The 20000-nt window shown below is 45.3% G+C and overlaps 1 protein-coding gene across 3 annotated transcripts in view; it reads left to right on the top strand.

Annotated features, from left to right (window-relative positions):
• The window catches only part of ehbp1 (EH domain binding protein 1), a 118106-nt gene that overhangs the window by 89126 nt on the left and 8980 nt on the right, over positions 1–20000 (top strand). For all 3 annotated transcript variants that reach the window (XM_034551544.1, XM_034551541.1, XM_034551542.1), the window contains 2 exons: positions 18429–18528; positions 19759–19832. In XM_034551544.1, the coding sequence (XP_034407435.1) occupies positions 18429–18528; positions 19759–19832 (174 nt within the window). The remainder of the gene's footprint in view (positions 1–18428; positions 18529–19758; positions 19833–20000) is intronic.

Below are 20000 nucleotides of genomic sequence, written 5' to 3'. Positions count from 1 at the left end.
AAGAAGAAGAAAGTTGCGACCTCGCTCACTTTCCCCCTGAAAGTGCATTTCTGTTTCCGTATCTCATTTTGCAGCACTTATCCCAGAGACTCATCCAATAGGTTATGGATTGTGCCTTTAGGCCGAGGTCTGCAGGCACCGGAGCGAGACGCGCCGCTGACAGGTGGTAACCAAAGTAACCTCTATCACCCCCGCAACCGAGGTCACCTTTCTATAGGCTGTCACAGATGAGAGATATTTTTTTTTATATATTTCTTTTTTTGCTCTCTTCTTATTTCTCCGGGCCCCAGAATGTCTGGTTGAAGTCGTGTCTGATTGGCTGTAAGCGAAACATCCGGTATTGATCCATCACATCTGGTCTGGTGTTCTTTTGGGGAGAACGTGGTGATAAATGACCACCGGCTACCAGCGAGGCTTCATATTTCTTTTATATATTCTCCTCTTTTTTTTTTAATTAGATGTCCAAGAGCCCGGGTCAATTTTAGGGACTCATTAAATCCCAGTGCAATTAAAAACATTTCACACAAGGTTACTTTCAAATCTACGTGAGCTCTTTTTTTACAACCAGTGAACAGGAAATGACCATATATGGACTCAGAAGGAGTGACAAGAGACGCTGTATACGTCTCTTGTGTCGACCGGGTCATTTTCTCAGACTTCTATACAACCAGAGGAGTCGCCCCCTGGTGGTCAGTGGAGAGAATGTAGCTTTAACACATGAAGCATAGACTTCTATACAACCAGAGGAGTCGCCCCCTGGTGGTCAGGAGCGAGAATGCAGCTTTAACACATGAAGCATAGACCTCTATACAACCAGAGGAGTCGCCCCCTGGTGGTCAGTGGAGAGAATGCAGCTTTAACACATGAAGCATAGACTTCTATACAACCAGAGGAGTCGCCCCCTGGTGGTCAGGAGAGAGAATGCAGCTTTAACACGTGAAGCATAGACTTCTATACAACCAGAGGAGTCGCCCCCTGGTGGTCAGGAGAGAGAATGCAGCTTTAACACGTGAAGCATAGACTTCTATACAACCAGAGGAGTCGCCCCCTGGTGGTCAGGAGAGAGAATGCAGCTTTAACACATGAAGCATAGACTTCGATGTCACATGCTTCAGCTGCTTCCTCCCTCTCCCCTTCAGTGTCATGAATAATCTCCGTTTCAAGTAACGTATCCTGTTACTTTCTATTATTATTTTTCTGTGCTTTCTGCATTTCTCAAGCCTCTCTGCATCACTTTTAATTTATTCCTTTTATATCCCTGTTAATCTCTATTTCTTTCTCTCCTCACACTCCCCCCTACTCTCCCCTGGTTTGGGCACAATGCAGCTTTTCCGCGGCATTTTCTATTACGCCGCGGCCCTCCCCAGATGAATCCCAAGTAATTGGGGTGGTTAATTTATTTACTCAGAGGCAGTTCACAGCACATTAAATAATAGAGATAATTGAACAAGAATTGTCAAGTGTCTTCTGATATCAGACACATTACAGAAGGGAGTGTGCATAAAACTCTATTTCTATGCCCCCATTGTTTATGGTAATTAAGTACACAGATTTATTCCTTGGTTGCCTTCCAAGCTTATGGCAAGCGCCATTGTTGTCTTCTATTAATATGTAATCAGTAAATAGTTTAATTTTCTAATCTGCGGTTGGAGAATTCACTTTCTAACAACTCTTAATTACTGCTGGGCTCTAATGAGTCTCACCGTGCCGACGCAGCCAGCCAATCAGAGGCCGGGGAGGGGAGGGGAGGGGGGGGGGGTTGAATTCCTACGGTGCCCCCCCCTCGACTAATGAACTTGTTATTCTTGCACTACTGGGAGCGCTGTCCTTCACACATGCAGCGTGAGGAGAACCTTCACCTTCTGCAACGCAGCAGATATTTATGTTTATTGATTTATAGGAGACGAATATTAGAGGCCCAAATATTATTATTATATTAATGCGTCTGTCTTTTGAGGTCACGCAACCGTAATAACCGAAAAGCTTTAACTTCCTTTTATTGCTCCTCCAAATGAAGATGCGAGGCGTTGACCTTGTTGCTTTTCTAAAGCTATTGTCAGAAAGAAAATCACGTATCAAACGCTCCTTATTGAAAATACAGAGGATTCAAATGCGTCTGCAAAAAATCCCCCTTTTTCTTGAATGCATCTCCCCCACCTGGGCCCCCTTTGCACCTATTTACGCCACACTTCCCCGTTTCAAATAGCCATATAACCGGCAACAATGGACGCAATTATCCAAATAATGGCACTTAGCCGCGCCGCCTCTCACCTACTGCGCATTCGATAAGAGATAAACAAGCAAGAGAGAGAGAGAGAGAATGAGTTTTACCTCTCGCAGATTAACATATGTTTAAAAATTGCTCTCGAAACCGATAAGATTGACACGGGGGGGGGGGGGGGGGTTCTTTTAATCTGCCTTTGTGTCTGCCGAGTCGACGAGAGGAGAATGGCACGAGGATCCGGAGAAGGGCTTAATGTACTTTACGCATGCGGCCAATCCCCACGCAGCATCGGAGCGAGGGCCGGACTGTCAGCGCCGTCGACCGAGTGGCCGACGCTCGCCGAAGGATTTGCGCGGCGTCGGCTTAACCTGCGGCGCCGACCCGCCGCCGGCCCTGAGCCGCCTAATTGTTTCTATTTAATTGTTTTTTTTATTTTTTTAATGCCAACATCGGGGATTAAAAGGGTTTAAGATCGCTGCTTCGTGGTGTGATCGGATTTCTGAATTGGAATCTTGAGTTATCGATTCCTCGGCGACGCTCTTATCGGTTCTTTTTTTATTTATTTATTTACTTTTCTTTATGATTCTTGTGTGTGAATAAAAAGTGTTTCTTGAGCAGCAACACAAGAAGTTCCTAAATCTCCTAAACTCATTGATTATCCCTGATTGATTATCCCTGATTGATTATCCCTCATTGATTATCCCTCACGTCATGTGACCACGTGTGACCGACAGTTGGATGTTCTGCTTGTTGGTGACGTGTTGTGATGAACTGTTGTTGTTGTTGTTGTTGTTGTTGTTGCTGCTGTTTCCTCCTCTGACTTGTGAGGCTTGTATTTGCATCTTTGCCTCCTCGCTGCCGTCATGTGAGTCTGAAGCCGGAGACGCTAATGACGACGAGCTGAAGTCTTTATACATTCTCTCTCTCTCTCGCTCTCTCTCTCTCTCTCTCTCTCTCTCTCTCTCTCTCTCGCTCTCTCTCTCTCTCTCTCTCTCCCTCCCCCCCCCCTCTCTCTCGCCCTCTCTCTCTCTCTCTCTCTCCCTCCCCCCCCCTCTCTCTCGCCCTCTCTCTCTCTCTCTCTCTCTCGCTCTCCCCCCCCCCCAATCCAGTATTGTGTTGCCTCAACATCTCATAGTTTGACTAAAGATTTAAGCCGTGGCGTCGTGAGCGCCGTGCACAGGGAGCCGTGCACAGAGAGCCGTGCACAGGGAGCCGTGCACAGGGAGCCGTGCACAGAGAGCCGTGCACAGAGAGCCGTGCACAGAGAGCCGTGCACAGGGAGCCGTGCACAGGGAGCCGTGCACAGAGAGCCGTGCACAGGGAGCCGTGCACGGAGAGCCGTGCACGGAGAGCCGTGCACATGGAGCTTCGGTCTCGCGGCGTCACAAACAGCTTTAAGTATATTATCAGAGGCGGTTCTTTCACCGACGTATTGCCCAGAAGAAGCTTAACATTAATTATTGTGACTTTGGGGCAGATTACATCCCGCGGCCGCCTCGTGAGCGCAGGCAGACTCGTCTTGACCTCCCCCGTACGAGAGCTTAAAGACACAAGAATGGCATTTTACCAACTTTAATGGGATAACCGGGCTAATCTGTCGGGGCACGGACGGAAGGGAGAAAGTGTTCTAGGCCATAATACCCTCCCCAGTTCACAGACTGGGAGGAGAGAGGTTTAATGGGCCTTCACTTTGTCTTTCAGGTGATACCGTTGAGTTCTGTTGGCGTTCTTCATACATACATATATATATATATATAACTTTTTTTTCACATGCTGCAGATTCAGAACGTCCATCTTTTTAGTTTTTTTAACTCGTAAACTGAACTCGTGGCGACGGAGATCGAGGCCCTTTTTTTTTTTTTTTTTTAAAGCCTTTGGGTCATTTTGCTGCTTCTTCTTGTTGTTGTTGTTGTTGTTGTTGTTGTTGTAATGTGTTTGTGGTCCCGTCCCGTCCCCCCCACCTATGGTGGGAAGAAAAGAAAATTTCCTTTAAAAACCCATCGCTTCTTCTTCTTCTTCTTCTTCTTCTTCTTCTTCTTCTTGTTCTTCTTCTTCTTCTTCTCCTTGTTCTTCTTCTTCTTCTTCTCCTTGTTCTTCTTCTTCTTCTTCTCCTTGTTCTTCTTCTTCTTCTTCTCCTTGTTCTTCTTCTTCTTCTTCTTCTTCTTCTTCTTCTTGCCTTTGAGGGGACTAAACAAAAGGATTTGAGCTTTTTGTTTTCTGTGAAAATGTGTGTGTGTGTGTGTGATACTCCCAAGGTTCAACTGGGTCAGAACACAGATTCACACACTCACTCACACACACACACACACACACACACACACACACACACACACACACACACACACACACACACACTCTCTCCCGTTCCCGGTCATGCCGTTAATCTCTGGCCATTTGAATGTTTGAGCAGCAAAACAATTTAATTAGTCAACGACCGAAGCTGAGCCGCCCCCCCCCCCCCCCCCCCCCCCCCCCCCCCCCCCCCCCCCCCCCCCCCCCACAGTTCAACACAGTGACACCACCCTCACTCCCAGATGTGCACCACTTCTCTCTCCCCCCCCCTCACCCCTCACCCCTTCTTTTCTCCAGCTCGGTGTCAGCCTTTCATACATTCTTTAACAGTGGGGATGAAAGGGGGATTTTTAGGAAGATTAGGGAACGGGATCCTCCGGGCATTGTCTGAGAATCTTCAGATAAAACGAGCTGGGTGGATGGAGTCAACGGGGGGGGGGGGTAGCTGCTCACCACATCCCACCACATCCCAGATACTTAATGTGTAAACTATAACGAGGATGGTCGTGGGCTCGTGCTTTATCTTGCTTCCTCCCTGGTGATTTTGTCACTTCCTTTATTTATTTATTTATTTATTAACACCTCTAAATCACTTAAAGTTGTGTTTCTCCCCCCCCCCCCCCCCCACACACACACACACACACACACACCCTTCAGCCTGCCAGCGATAGGGCCGATTAACATTTCCAGCAGAGGGGTGAGTAAGTGTGGGGGGGGGGATGAGGTGGACAATGGCCGCTTATGATAATCTGCTCTTTATTGGAGCATCCCGCCATTGCTTTCATCAGCCGCCTCTCTGCCCGAGACCCCATGCAGCAGCCCCGCCAAACACACACACACACACACACACACACACACACAGAGAGGGCCGTGTACTACACACTCCGCTACACACAAGACCAGGAAATGAAAACGCTTTCGGGGGGCTTATTGTTTGATTGTCTTTGTCGTTTTTTTTAAAGGGTCAGCGCGTCGTTGACGTGAAACTTTGAAGGAAAACTTAAATATTCTCCCGTAGATATGAACTACTACCGTTTGTTGTTCGGTTGATTACAATTTAGTTAACAAACTGCGACCCCCCGACCACATAATTGAATTTCAACCTCGCAGTCAATTAATCAAGTCTTTCTCATGGTAACGGAGCTCCACAATGCAGGTTAATGACAGAGGTTCGGCCGGTAATTACACCATTCACTTGCTAACACAGCTGCTCGCCATGCTACCGTTGTCCCCCCCCCACACACACACACACACACACGCACACACACACACACTCACTCTCCTCCTCCCCATTTCCCATTGTAATGAGCACTCCGGGCTACAAATGCCAACAGCTGTCTTTCCCCCAACACATTTCCATTTAAATATCTATTTAAAGTCTTCTTACACGTGTGTATTGAATCAAAGCTGCGGCCGGTGGCAGTTCGTGTAACGTTGACGACATTTAGCCGACACATTTACAAACTGTGGGAATTAAGGAGTCTATTAAGCAAACACACATTTCATTCTTCTTTAACTCCTAAAGAATGTATTTTATTTTTTTTTAACTGAGTTTTTGCCCTTAAGCAACCCAAAATAAAAAAGGAAGGAAGGAAGGAAGGAAGGAAGGAAGGAAGGACGGACGGACGAGGAGGGAGGAAAGGACGCGGCGGTTGTGTAACGCAGGATGACTAATGTTGTTACCGGGCCGCAGATTAATTCATCAAGTAAATTCATCGTTCACCTCCCCTCTGCCTCTTGTCGCGAGGCGTGTAATATGACACCCCTCAAATTTGTTCTAACATCCACCCCAGTGGGGAGGGGGGGGGGGGGGGGGGGGGGGGGGTCGAGCTCCCTCACACACACACACACACACACACACACACACACACTTACACACTCACACTCACTCCTCTTTTGCTAATGGAGCAGGCGGAGCCACTTATGCTAAACAGATTGCAGCTGTCTGTCAGCAGGTTGAGGGGGGGGGGGAGGGAGGGGGGGAGGGTCACTGCTCTCACGTTTTCATTCAGAAAATGTCTCCTCACTCCTTCACAAATATAATAAAGTGTTTATAGTTAAATTATCCCATCAAACGTTTTTCTCTATAACACATGTGTTATAAGCTGCTAATAGAACTGTATAATTATAGTTATAAACACACTTAAATAATCATAAAGCTTCAAACACCTTGTTAAGCATTTTATATTTTACAAGGTCAAATATTATAATCCTTCACAATTACGGTTTTCTTTTTTTTTTGTGCAAGAATCGTAGTATTATAACTCCTATAGTGACGATATAATATAAGAATATAATGTTTTATATGATGCATTTATAGTTCATTATAATGTGATTATAAGTCACTGTTTTGTTAAGTGAACATAAATGTTTTGTGTGTTCTTGCAAAAGATTTAATGATATTTTTTATTTTACTTAAAGCAAACAATATCCAATTAAAGTCACTTTATAATTAATTATAACAAATTATTATAATCAAAGGAACATGGAATTCTGAAGTATTATAATACTTATACGTTATTATAAAATGCTTTATAATGTGTAAGAATTACTGGTGTGAAGCTTTTAACTATAACTATAATTAAACAGATTATAATACATTCTTTTTACCAAGATTTATTTACACTATTAATACCAATGCTGAAACTGTACTAAAGAAATACTTACATTTTTTTTTTTAAAGTGAGCCAGAGAGAGTTTTTAAATGCTAAACAATATAATAACTTTATAAATATAAAATTACACAAAAATGCCATTCTTTTATTTATTTTTGTATTTTCTATTGTTAAAGATAAAGTTAACAGGACTGTTTAGGGTGTGTGTGTGTGTGTGTGTGTGTGTGTGTGTGTGTGTGTGTGTGTGTGTGTGTGTGTGTGTGTGTGTGTGTGTGTGTGTGTGTGTGTGTGTGTGTGTGTGTGTGTGTGACGTTTGTGTTAAGCCATCCCCAATTAACACCGTCAACAGGTAGCGAGGTTTACACCAGCACTGAATCAACTCGTGTTCCTCCGCCCCTCCTAAGCTCCCCAAATGGTTCACACCTCGGTGTGTGTGTGTGTGTGTGTGTGTGTGTAAACACACACTCGGGGAGCTAAACCACCTGGCTTAACCTTCGCTTAGCCCCACAGAGCCCGGGCTTATCTGCACATTTCAACAGTGATTCCATAACGTCGCTCTCAGCTCTGGAAGAAGAAGAAACAGTCGGGAGTAGAAACGAGTCCCACGCCTTCTTTTCTTTCTTTTTTTTTTCATCCTTCTCCATATCAGACGCGCTATTTCACAACGGGGCGGAACAAATGTGGTGAATCGTGTGATGAATTGCAGCTGATGAATTATTTTTTTATTATTAATAACCGCCACGAGATCAAATGCAGGTCAGTGAGAGGTTCACGATGTCGATGGATGTTTATTTCAAGATGTGAACACATCCAGGAAGGAGTCGCGTTGTATTCTACAAAGACGGTCGATTCGGTTTTTTTTTAATTGGAGGTTTTTTTAAATTGGAGGTTCTAAATATCTGCGTTGTTTGCAGGATGTTTAACCTTCGGGTCCTCCTGTGATGCATTCAGGGGGCTCCCGTGAATGTGAGAGATATACGAGTGTACAGTTAATTACAGTTCTGCTGCTCGTCTCGTTGCTTCTTCACAGAACATTTTTTTTTGGTCTGTTCGCCCTCCGGTCCTTTTTTCATAATGCAACTCGTATAAGCTTCGCGCTCCCATTTATGCTTTTCGTGTAAACAAACTTACGTTAATTATTCGGGGCAATTAAAAATAGTTGTGTGTGTGTGTTTAGTGTTTTTTTTTTTGCGGCAGTTAAAACCAACGAAGCTCAGACTTGTAAGATGTTTAAACGTTCTGAGCAGAATCCAGCTAGATGGCATCGAGGACACTCCTCTTCATGCGTCTGCTAGCACAATAAAGTAAAAGCCCCCCCCCCCCCCCCCTCCTCCCCCCGGCCCGGCCACACTCGAGCAGAGCAGTCGGAGGAGAGAACAACAAATACATGAAGGTTTGGTTTTTAACTAAATCCCACAGATAATGGCCACTGTGTCAAAGACTAAAGATAGCGGGAGGGGTGGTGGTGGTCCACAGAGTGGTGGTGGGGGGGGGGGGGGGGGGGGGGATTACTCTGGCGTTTTGCATCAGTCGCTTTCAGCTGGGTGGCCCTGCTTGTCAAAAAGAAAAAGAAGGGAGAGACTGAGGGAAGGAGAGAAAAGCATTTAACGCGGCACATTGAGAAGAAGAGGGCTCTTAATGCCTTCAAAGCAAGGGGAGAAATCAGCCATTAATTTATTCTGGCCCTCACACACACACACACACACACACACACACACACCATGTGCACTCCTTCTGTTTGTTTCCTCCAATTGTAGATAAATCCAGTAACATCTGTTCCACGCCAGTCTTGGAAGTCCACCAGGACCAAGGTTGACAAAATGTTACCACCACTGATCCCCTTCCCTCTCTCTGAGTTAGTGTGTGTGTGTGTGTGTGTGTGTGTGTGTGTGTGTGTGTGTGTGTGTGTGTGTGTGCGCGCACCTTGAATGACGTGTGTGTGGATTGAATTATAGCCCCGACGTGAGCAGAACATTTTCCACCCTTAGATTCAGGAGGAGGGGCAGATGACTGGGCTATTCATTGGCTGATAAGAACTGATGGGGAGGTTAATAAGCTACACACCCAGGTCACCACGGGCTTTTTATGGGGCTGCAGAGGAGAATGGAGGACGACGACGATGAGGGTGTGTGTGTGTGTGTGTGTGTGTGTGTGTGTGTGGAACGAGTGCATCTCTTCACCATCTGTACTTTGACATACCTTTTCTTTTTTAAAAAGGTCCCTCAAAGTTCTCTCTATCGCACTAAATTAACTAAACCCACTTTTGTGCCAGAGGCCACAAAGACGACGCGTCCTCTTTTAAAAGCATCTGGAATCTTTAAGTCATAATTGGGACGGGTCAAACCAAACAGGAACCTGAAGGCAGCGTCGATTTATTCCTAAACTTAACGGAGAAGTTTATTTTGAAAAAGACACTCGTGGAAATTAAAGGAAAGACTTTTTTGATATCGCGTGTTTAGCTTTCTTTTAGAGTTTTAGAGCCCCGGAAACTGAAGGAAAACGCATTTCTAGTCGTGTGTTTTTACATTAAAATAAAAAAACAACATCAACGGATATTTAAACATAAGATAATTAAACAGCAGAATGTAGGAAAGGAAACTTTATATTCACATTTATTAGTCATATTTATGAAGCATGTTTTCACACCAAGCTGCTGTCACTCACACAGCTCAGGCTACCCCTTTATTTCCCACAATCCCCCTGTGTAACCTGAAGCGCCCCCCCCCCCCCCGAGCAGAAAACAAAACAGGCAAACAGAAGACGGACTAATCTCTCTCCGACTGTTTGGAAAGCAGCCGGCAACCAAACATTCCCTTCAGCCTCTTTTCCTTCACTTTAACAAAATACTGGTTACACGTCATTTATTGTAATGAATTTATCAACATTCAGTTAGTTCATGTATTTAAATCCTCTTTATGTTCATCAATGTAAAAGTAAATGTGCAGCCGGTATTCAAGGAGCATCGATATCGGGCCGATTCCGACTAATATTCGTAAAAATGAGGCCGATCTATTCAAATTTATTTCTATATACTTTCATCATTATATACATATTATGGATGTTGCCTTTTAGCTTTGTTTACACTTTGTTTACATTATGGTCCAAAAGGGCGCGCAAACCAAATGTTCTGTGAAGAAGCAAGAAGGCCATAAAATAAAAATAACCTCCACAAAGCCGAGGAGGGGACGTAATTAACTGTAATCAATTAAAGGAAGAAGTCAAGTATTAAAAGCTTTTAAAGAAACGGGTTCAATATCCTGAAAAACAATTTGATTTGGCTGAAAAATATTTACTAAAAATGTAGGATCTTTTCTGTTTCTGTCTTGTAAACATGTAAACTATTTGACGTCTGAAAAGCTCCAGAGGTGCACGGCCCCATAAACAACTACGCTTTGCACATGAATAATAAGGCATGCAGCGTATTAATTAAAGACGATGCACGCCTACAGGTGTTGCTGCAGCTTTCGCAGATATTAAAAAGCAAGCGTTCCCTGGACGGCTGACCCCAGACCTGCTACCGGATGTGCTGTTGCTCCGGAGTCACGCCCATCAAAAGGAGTTTAACCGGGTGGAGATGTTTTCCCAGAGAGCATCACCACCGGTCCGATTGATGGAAACCCGCCCAAAGGCCCTCCTTCTGGGGGATAGAAACCAGGACCCCCCCCCCACCCCCCCTCTCCCCTCGCCGCTATCACCCGCTCGCCGCGATAATAAAAAGACAAGCCCCCCCTGTGGAAAAGGAGCTGGCGAAGATCACGCTGTTAATAGGATGATGCCCCCTTTTTTTTTTTTGGCCTTTTGTCATGAGATTATGAACGCGGACGGCCTCTTCCCTCTCGGCCGCCCCGCTCGTCCTCGCTCTCCAGCCGCGGGCCTCCCGGAGTGGCTTTTGTTCCCCTGCTTGTATGCTGCAAAAGGCTCGCTAATGAAATACCTTTTAGGGGGTATCGGCAGGTGAGCTCCCCAATCAGGCGCCTCAGCGAAAACACACACACACACACACACACACACACTCTCACACACACTCTCTCATATTCTCCGTCTCCTCTGCGCGGCCCCCCTCTTGCTTTATTAATTACCTGAAGTGCTCCGGCCCTCGCGGAAAAAGAAAAGCGAGCTCTCGATTCTCCTTCTTCTCTTCATCCAACGCGCTAGCCTAAAGTGTGTGTGTGTGTGTGTGTGTGTGTGTGGGGAGGGGGGGTGATAATGGTAGTAATGAACACACGGGTGACAATAATGAGAAAGGCAATTGAGAAATGGTGTGTGGCAGGTCCCCCCCCCCCCTCTTGGTTTTTCCTTTTCCAGCCCCGAGCCGAGTGGGGTTGAACGTCGTCTTATTTGGAGTTCAGTTAAATGGTTTCTCTCGGAGCGCTGAGGGCAGTTATTTATAAAGCGTTATCGACGTCGTTTGGGTTTATTGTTTAACTTTGATTTTTTTTTCCCCCTTCTGTGTTTTGCGTGACAGGAAGCGCTCCTCCACTTCCTGTCTTTAAATTCCCCCGTCACTCGCCTCCTCCTCGCCTCCTCCTGGCCTCCTCCTCGTCTCCTCGCCTCCTCCTCGCCTCCTCCTGGCCTTTCTCACCCGGGCTGCGATAGAGACGGGCGGTCTGGGCTTTAACAGACACGGGCTGCCTCCACCAGCCCATAGTCTGCCACTCTCTGATAATGTTTATTGATTCGCGGCAAAAACACAATTTGATGGAGTGGGAGGAGGAGGAGGAGGAGGAGGAGGAAGGGGGGATGAGATGAGGAGAGAGAGGATTGTATTTGTGTGATTGTCACAGCTTGGCTGCCTCTGCTAGACCAACAGAAAAATACTCCAGAAATTGCTTTTGTTTTGTTAGTTTTACTCTTTTTTTTTTTTATAGATCAAACTGATAAACAATAACTAAAATGGAGAAGTTGAATTGGAGGTGAGAGAGATGTGGAAGTGTAATATTAACCGTAATGTGTCTTGGACTTCTCTTACTCAAACACACTAGTGTGTGTGTGCGCGTGTGTGTGTGTGTGTGTGTGTGTGTGTGTGTGTGTGTGTGTGTGTGTGTGTGGACTCCCAATAGGAACATTTCATCTCCAGAGTCTATTACGTGAACTCTGTTTGAACGAGGCCTCCGCCTCCTCTTAACCTCAGAGGTGGAGGAATGAGAGGTCGGCCTACTGTTAGCTCTGAGGTCAAACCTGTTTGCCCAAGGCTGTGCGCGTGCGTGCGTGCGTGCGTGCGTGCGTGCGTGCGTGCGTGCGTGCGTGTGTGTGTGTGGAGGAAACGTATTAGCAGGACAAACCTGTCGTCCGTTTCTTCTGACATGTGGAAACGGGGACGCTCCCCTGCTCATTAAAAGAGGCTTTTGGAGACCGTTCATCTCTCTTCTGACACGAGATATCGTTAATAGTATTTATAATAATTAATAATAACCATGAAGCGTCACCGAGATGGAAAAGCTCTCCTAGACACGAACAACCAACACTTTGTTTCTAGTGAACGGAAATAAAAAGGCAGCGACGTCGTTTTGTCAAAAACTGATAAAAACATGCGGACGGTTAAAATAATTCATGTCCCTACATTCAAAAATAGTTTAGAGAAATTACATTTTGTGTGTTTGTTTATTTAAATTTGAACGAACGCGCGTCCTAATTTTGAACACTTATAATTATATAAACTTATAACCTTATTATCTGAAGGTAATAATCAAACATAACGATGGCCAAGAGTTCTGACAGTTAAACAAATTTCTTCCATTTCGTGTTAAAATGTCGGTTTAATGTTTACAGAAGTAAACAAAGTCGTGATGTTTGTTTATTTTCATCACGACCAACATCAGGCATTTGATTTGACTGGTGATCACTTCATATTTATATTGCTTTACTATTGGTAATATGGTTTGTATTGGTCATTGATCCTTGTAACTGTTTATTTTTATTTTATTTTATTTATCACCTGAACAGGTGATAAAAGGTGGCGTCCTGTGGTTATTGACACGATGATTAATTCACCGACATCTTCACACTTACAATGAGGAACACATTATTATGCAGCCCCCACTTGTGGAAAAGACCCAGTTCACCTACACACACACACACACACCTACACACACACACACACACACACACTCTCTCTCTCTCTCCTGGTCTTTTGTCGGTTGCAAAGCAAGCAGAGGTTGACAAATGACACCGGTGGAAAAGGCAGTCATTGTGCCTCAGTGTGAGAGAAGGTTTCTCTTTTTTCTCTCTTTTCTTATTTCACTTTTCTCCTTTTTCTATTGGTGGAGGGGGGAAGGGGTGGGGGGGGGTGGGGGCAGAGAGGTGAGTGTGAATCGGTTAATGTGTTCCATTCACCAGACATTATACACAGGTTCAATAAAGCAGGAATCTGCTCTATACGCCGAAAACCATTGTGCCATTGAAGAACGGCTAAAAAGGCCTCGAACAGCCCCCCCCCCCCCCCCCCCCCCCCCCCCAGCAGCACTCCAGCAGAATAGAAGAGCAGAGAGCCGGAGGAATCACATGTGAATTGTAGAGAAGGGGGGGGGGGGGGGGGGTCTATTTTATGTTGCCGAGTTGGAAACGGTAGCAACTGTTGCTCTTAAGGAAAAGTGTGTAAGTTTGAATAACTGTCGATTCTTTAATCCACACGAGTTTTCTGCTGCTTGCTTTACGCTCTCTGGTGTCTCCTCCCTAACGAGAGACCCCCCCCCCCCCCTCCCCCCTCCTCACAGTAATTAAATCAACCTCTCTGATTAAGGCCCGCCCCCTTGTCATGCATATTCACGGCGCCGCGGTGACGGCCTTTTAACGAGCTCTCGCCTCTGATCACGGGAAACAATGTTCACCCCGTTCCGCTTTGTTCTTCTTTTCCTTTCACGGCCGATACGAGTCGAGTCCCTAAATAAACAGCAATTCAGAAAGTTCAGCTCCTCCTCCTCCTCTTCTTCCTCCTCCTCTTCGTATCTCCTCCTCCTCCATCTCCTCCTCTTCGTCTCTCTCCTCCTCCTTCTCCTCCTCTTCTTCGTATCTCCTCCTCCTCCATCTCCTCCTCTTCGTCTCTCTTCTCCTCCTCCTCTTCATCTCTCTTCTCCTCCTTCTCCTCCTCTTCGTCTCTCTCATCCTCCTTCTCCTCCTCTTCTTCGTATCTCTCCTCCTCCTCCTCTTCTTCGTATCTCTCCTCCTCCTCTTCGTCTCTCTCCTCCTCCTCCTCCTCCTCCTCTTCTCTCTCCTCCTCCTTCTCCTCCTCTTCTTCGTATCTCTCCTCCTCCTCCTCCTCCTCCTCTTCTCTCTCCTCCTCCTTCTCCTCCTCTTCTTCGTATCTCTCCTCCTCCTCCTCTTCGTCTCTCTCCTCCTCCTCCTCCTCTTCGTCTCTCTCCTCCTCCTTCTCCTCCTCTTCTTCGTCTCTCTCCTCCTCCTTCTCCTCCTCTTCTTCGTATCTCTCCTCCTTCTCCTCTTCGTCTCTCCTCCTCCTCCTCCTCCTCCTCCTCCCCCTTCCTTTCTACATGTCCGATAGACAAATTGGATTAGCAGCGATTGGATTAAATGGCCGAATGGTGGTATAAGAGATGAGATGAAGGCGCCGTGTGATCACAGCCTTGTTTCTCTTTCTGTAATCTAAACTCCTCGGAGGCGAAGAGAGGAGGCGCTGCTCCTCCCGAGGAGGCGCTGCTCTCCTCCCGTTATCGTAATTCACGTTTCAACGAATACCTGAAGTTCGTACTCGGGCCTGTTTGAGTATAAAATCCATATTCTACAATCACTTAATCGTTTGAGTGATTTAATATATATATATATATATATATATATATATATATATATATATATTTTTTTTTTAAGCAAACGTGGGGATAATTTTTGCAACTTCAAGCTTCCTCAATGTTTCCTTCTTTTTCTCTGATTGACATTATTTTTTTAATTCATTTGGGTTTTGAAGACGCCATCTTGTTTTTAGAAGCATTCTATCTCCATTTTTTTTCTCCATTTAATAGATGAAAATGTTAATTCGACGGCAAATTTCGTAACGAAAATAGCGATCAACCTTTTTGGTGGCAGCAGTTAAGCTGCACACAATAACAAAACCCTTCAGCGGCTCTGCAGATCCCCAAAGACATAAAGACTAATAACACCGTGTCCCTGCTGCTCGTGTGCTTTGGGCATAAATAAACATTTAAAAGAGTATTCACTCACTAAAACTACTCGTTGCACGCTTGTTTTGTGAGACCTAGCATTGTAGCATTCGACACTTAATTAAAAAACAGAAACCGCAGCAGCCGTTTGACCACCTCGGGGCGGGTTTCATTATTCCTATCTCCCCTGAATGCAACAGATAGCCATCTTAATCTTATTTGGCTATAGAGGCCCACGCTGTCCTCCCACCCCCGTCTCTCCTTCCCCTCCGCGTCTCTTTCTTTTTCTTTCTTAACTCTCGTACGGTTCAAGCGCCCGCCGACCCCCTTCGCTGACCTCCAGGGCGGCGCTCTCCCTGCACGCCTCCCTGCTCGTTGTGTTCGTGACGGTGAAACAAGGGATCAGATAGAGAGGGGTGTGTGTGTGTGTGTGTGTTTCTTGTCGAGTTGATGGTATCTCGTGTGTTTCCCACCATCGATAGCTGCGGCGACACCGACCGTGATATTAATGGCGATAAAGTTTCCCGCAGGAAGGGAAACCCTACGTATCTCCATCGGGCACGTTTCGGCCTTTGATGTCCCGATCAAACGGCGTGCCCACGCCAACACTCACCGCTCCGGTCTCCGTGGGTGTTGGGCCGCGGTTGTTGTTGTTGTTGTTGTTGTTGTTTTTTGAGCGCCCGAGAAATGGCGCGCAGGCAAGACCCAGAATGCAACCTGCCAAGCTGCCAGATTCTTTGATCCAAGATGCCCCCCCCCCCCGCCCCCCTAGAGCCAGCATGGATCTGCAGCTTCTCTGAAGCCAAGAGCCGGACTCACAGACACGGTGTCGGCGCCGCCTGCCAAGGATATTTACACCGTTTGTATTCGCACAAAACGTCAACGCCTGCTTGTTGTTGTCACTGTTGACAGACGGGGGGGGGGGGGGGCAGGGGGGGCTCCAGTGGGAAGAGAACCCTCAACCCTGCAGTGGAGCATCCATCCATGAGAGCACGTAACAAAACACAGCTTGTAAATGTTTTTTTAAATGTTTGTATTATTGTATGTCAGACGGAAAACGATATTAAATACAGGAGGGAATACTGTAAATCATTTTTTACTGTACGGGGGGGGGGGGGTGTTTAAATGCCCCTCCCCCCCCCCCAAATGAATCATAAAGTTCTCCGTTATCTAATTACAAACGTGTTTTATTTATTGGGCTCCCAGACGTAAACGTTGCGCGCCTCCTGTCTCTTTAAGAGTCAGGTAGTATCTGGAGGTCAGAGGTCGACCCTGAGAGAGGTGGAGTGAAGGGAGGGAGGATGCTGAGCAGCTGTCGAAGCGCCACTCGTCCTCCCTCCCCCTTTTTTCCCCTTTCTTGGCTTTGAAACCGCTCACCTGCTCGCCCCCCTCCCCCTCCTCCACATCCACGTTCTCCCCTTCCGTCCATCCCCGTTCCCTCGTCGCTCCCTTTTCCTTCCCTCCTTTCCTCTGACCTCTCCTCCTTCCCTCTCTCTCTCCCTCCCCTCCCTTTCACAATACGTGGCCGTCGGTTGGCTGGCTGGCTGCTGGCTGGCGAGCGGTGGGGGATATAGCTTTATAATCCCCCCCTCGTCTTCCAGCCCGCCTCGCCACAATGTCACAGGAGCTTAATATTTGCCATTATTATTTGCTTGTTTTATTTGACTTGGAGGCAGCACAATGACCTGTCAGCGCCGGCTTTATCCCCCCTCCGAGTGTCGTCCGTTTCAAAGTTGACTACAGTAATCCACGAGCCCCCGATTCCACTAAATCCTGAAGCTTTCTTTCATTCGCTCGTTCTTTTTTCCCTCCCTCTCTCTTTCTCTCTCTCTCTCTCTCCGCCCCGCTCCACCCTCCTAAATGAAATTACATACATCTGCTGGCTCAGAGTATCACAAATGTCCACACACTCACCGGCGTCCGCGCACACGGACACGCACACGCCCTTTGTTGCCAATGACACCGTGTGTGTGTGTGTGTGTGTGTGTGTGTGTGTGTGTGTGTGTGTGTGTGTGTGTTTACGCACAGATTGTGATCATATTCTGGTTTAATTGTAATTCTTTAAAATCTGTCAGAAAGGAGCCAAAACTTCCAATAAGGTGAAGAAAGGAAACCTCCGTAATAGAAACCCGGCGTCTGTTTCTACGCACGGTGCACCGATGCCCTTCTTATTATTCAGAGGGGTCCCCAATTAACAAATAAGTGGTATGAATAGTCTCCTTAATTCTGTTATGACGCCTGTCGGAGCTCCACAGCTATTAAACCGTCCTCTCGAGGAAGAAGAAGAGATAATAACATAAGCCCTGAGACCATCTTTCATCTCGCCGCCTCTGTTTTCATCCGTTTCTTCTCTTCACCGACGCACTGAGTGGCAGATTAACGCTGAAACGGCCTCCAGTGAAGCTCGCGTCCCCGATTCTAGACACAAACCGCTTCTGACCGGCCCAGATTATTCACACACACACACACACACACGCACACACTGACATGCTGGATGCTGTCCATCCTGTAATGTGTATTCATCTGGATTAAGACTCACATGCATCAGCTTTATTTTCTCCTCTTAGTTGTAACTACATAAATTAGATGTTGTCTTAATGATGCCAAACAAGCGTCTTTGTGTTTATCAACACATCATATTTGAGAATAAAGGCCTGTGGACCGTAACATAATAAAAACGTCATTTACCAGCTCTATAAAACTCCAATAACCAGACTCTGCATTGAAAAGACATCGAGGTGCAAAACTGCTGTGAAATAAATCCTTAATAAGATCACAGAATCATATATATATATATATAACAACGTGTCACTTTTTTTTTTCATGACCTATATATATATATATATATATATATATATATATTGCCTTCGCCCTATGTCAGCTGGGATAGGCTCCAGCGCCCCGCGACCCTAATGAGGATAAGCGGTATTGAAAATGGATGGAATGGATGGATATATATATATATATATATATACTGTATGCTGACTACGGTCGTAAAAAGCCAATGTTTTTGGTGGTTGCGCAATAGATTGACAATATGATGAGGGGCTGTACGTTGTTCTGCTTCTTCTTCTCTGGTTGTGTAAACTGTGCATCACGTTGTTTTGTTTGTCCGTTTGTTTATTTGTGTGTGTGTGTGTGTGTGCTTTAACTCACGACACTGGCTTGTTTTTCTGTGTGTCTCTCCAGGAAACAACAAGGAGGAGGAGGAGGCCATGATGCAGGAGTGGTTCATGTTGGTCAACAAGAAGAACGCACTCATCAGACGACAGAACCAGCTCTCTCTGCTGTACGTAACCATGCAAATACACACACACATATATATAAAAATATATATATTTATTTATATAATATATATATATATAAAATACAGTATATATATTTATTTATATAATATATATTATTTATATATATATAATATAAATATATTTATTTATTTATTTATATATATAATATAAATATATATATTTATTTATATAATAGATATATATTATTTATATATATATAATATAAATATATTTATTTATTTATTTATATATATATAATATAAATATATATATATATTTATTTATATATATAATATATATGCAGTAAAAACCTATAAAAGCCACACATGCATTCAAGCATTAGCTACACAGGGTGTGTGTGTGTGTGTGTGTGTGTGTGTGTGTGTGTGTGTCCTCTTCTATCTATGTGCTCATTGATTTACATGTGGACGGGATATGAAATCAATAGAAATGTGGCGATCATCACTCTATCGCTAGTCTCTTTGTATGTGGTCAGCTGCGACAGGTGGAGACACACTCACACACACGCACACACTCACTCTCACACACACACACACGCACACACACACACACTCACGCACACGCTTTTCCGTTTGCGGGGCTGTTGGGAGGAGAGATTGAAGTATTCATAATCACATTACATCGTGGGAAAGGGGAGGCTTTTAAAGTGGCCAATTGACAGCAGGGCTGATCATTAACCCTTTCTGTTCCCTTTGTGGAGGCGCAGAGAAGAGACGCCCGTGAAGGACAAATTCTATTAGGGCCCGAATAAGCTCATTTTTTAATATGGCTGAAAGAGGAAAGAATTTAATTTAATGCTACACACACACACACACGCACGCACACGCGCGCCACATGTCCTCACACACACTTTTAGATGCACATTTATTTCATTGTTCATTTTCCTCCTCCTTTTTATTTTCCACCTCTCTCTGTTTTTGATGCATTTTCACCTTTTCTTTGGTCTTTATGATCGTACTTCACACACACACACACACACACACCTTCACCCAGGGCTGTGTGAGCGCAGTGTGTGTGTATCAGTTATGTGCAGTAGATTAATGCGAAGCAGGAGAAGGTTCAGGCGAGTAGCCAAATCGATGTTTATTGCAGGTTTCTTTAAGTGCTTAATGATTTAGTCATTAACATATTGATGAACTTTGTTGTGTGTGTGTGTGTGTGTGTGTGTGTGTGTGTGTTTACTCTCTCTCTCTCTTTCTAACTTGCCACAGGGAGAAAGAGCATGATCTGGAGAGACGCTTCGAACTGCTGAACAGAGAGCTGAGAGCCATGCTGGCCATCGAGGGTAAGACACACACACACACTCACACTCACACACACACACACCCACACACACACACACACTCACTCATCTTTCCTGTTTCACTCCCAACGTGTTCAACCTCGTATCTCTGTGTTGTTACAAGATGATTCAACTATTAACTCATCAAGAATCGCTACAAATGTAGAAGCA

The sequence above is a fragment of the Cyclopterus lumpus genome, chromosome 15 (assembly GCF_009769545.1).
Source record: "Cyclopterus lumpus isolate fCycLum1 chromosome 15, fCycLum1.pri, whole genome shotgun sequence".
In the NCBI taxonomy this organism is placed as follows: domain Eukaryota; kingdom Metazoa; phylum Chordata; class Actinopteri; order Perciformes; family Cyclopteridae; genus Cyclopterus; species Cyclopterus lumpus.
The sequence above is the reverse complement of the archived record's forward strand: the minus strand, read 5'-3'. Positions and strand labels throughout refer to the sequence as shown.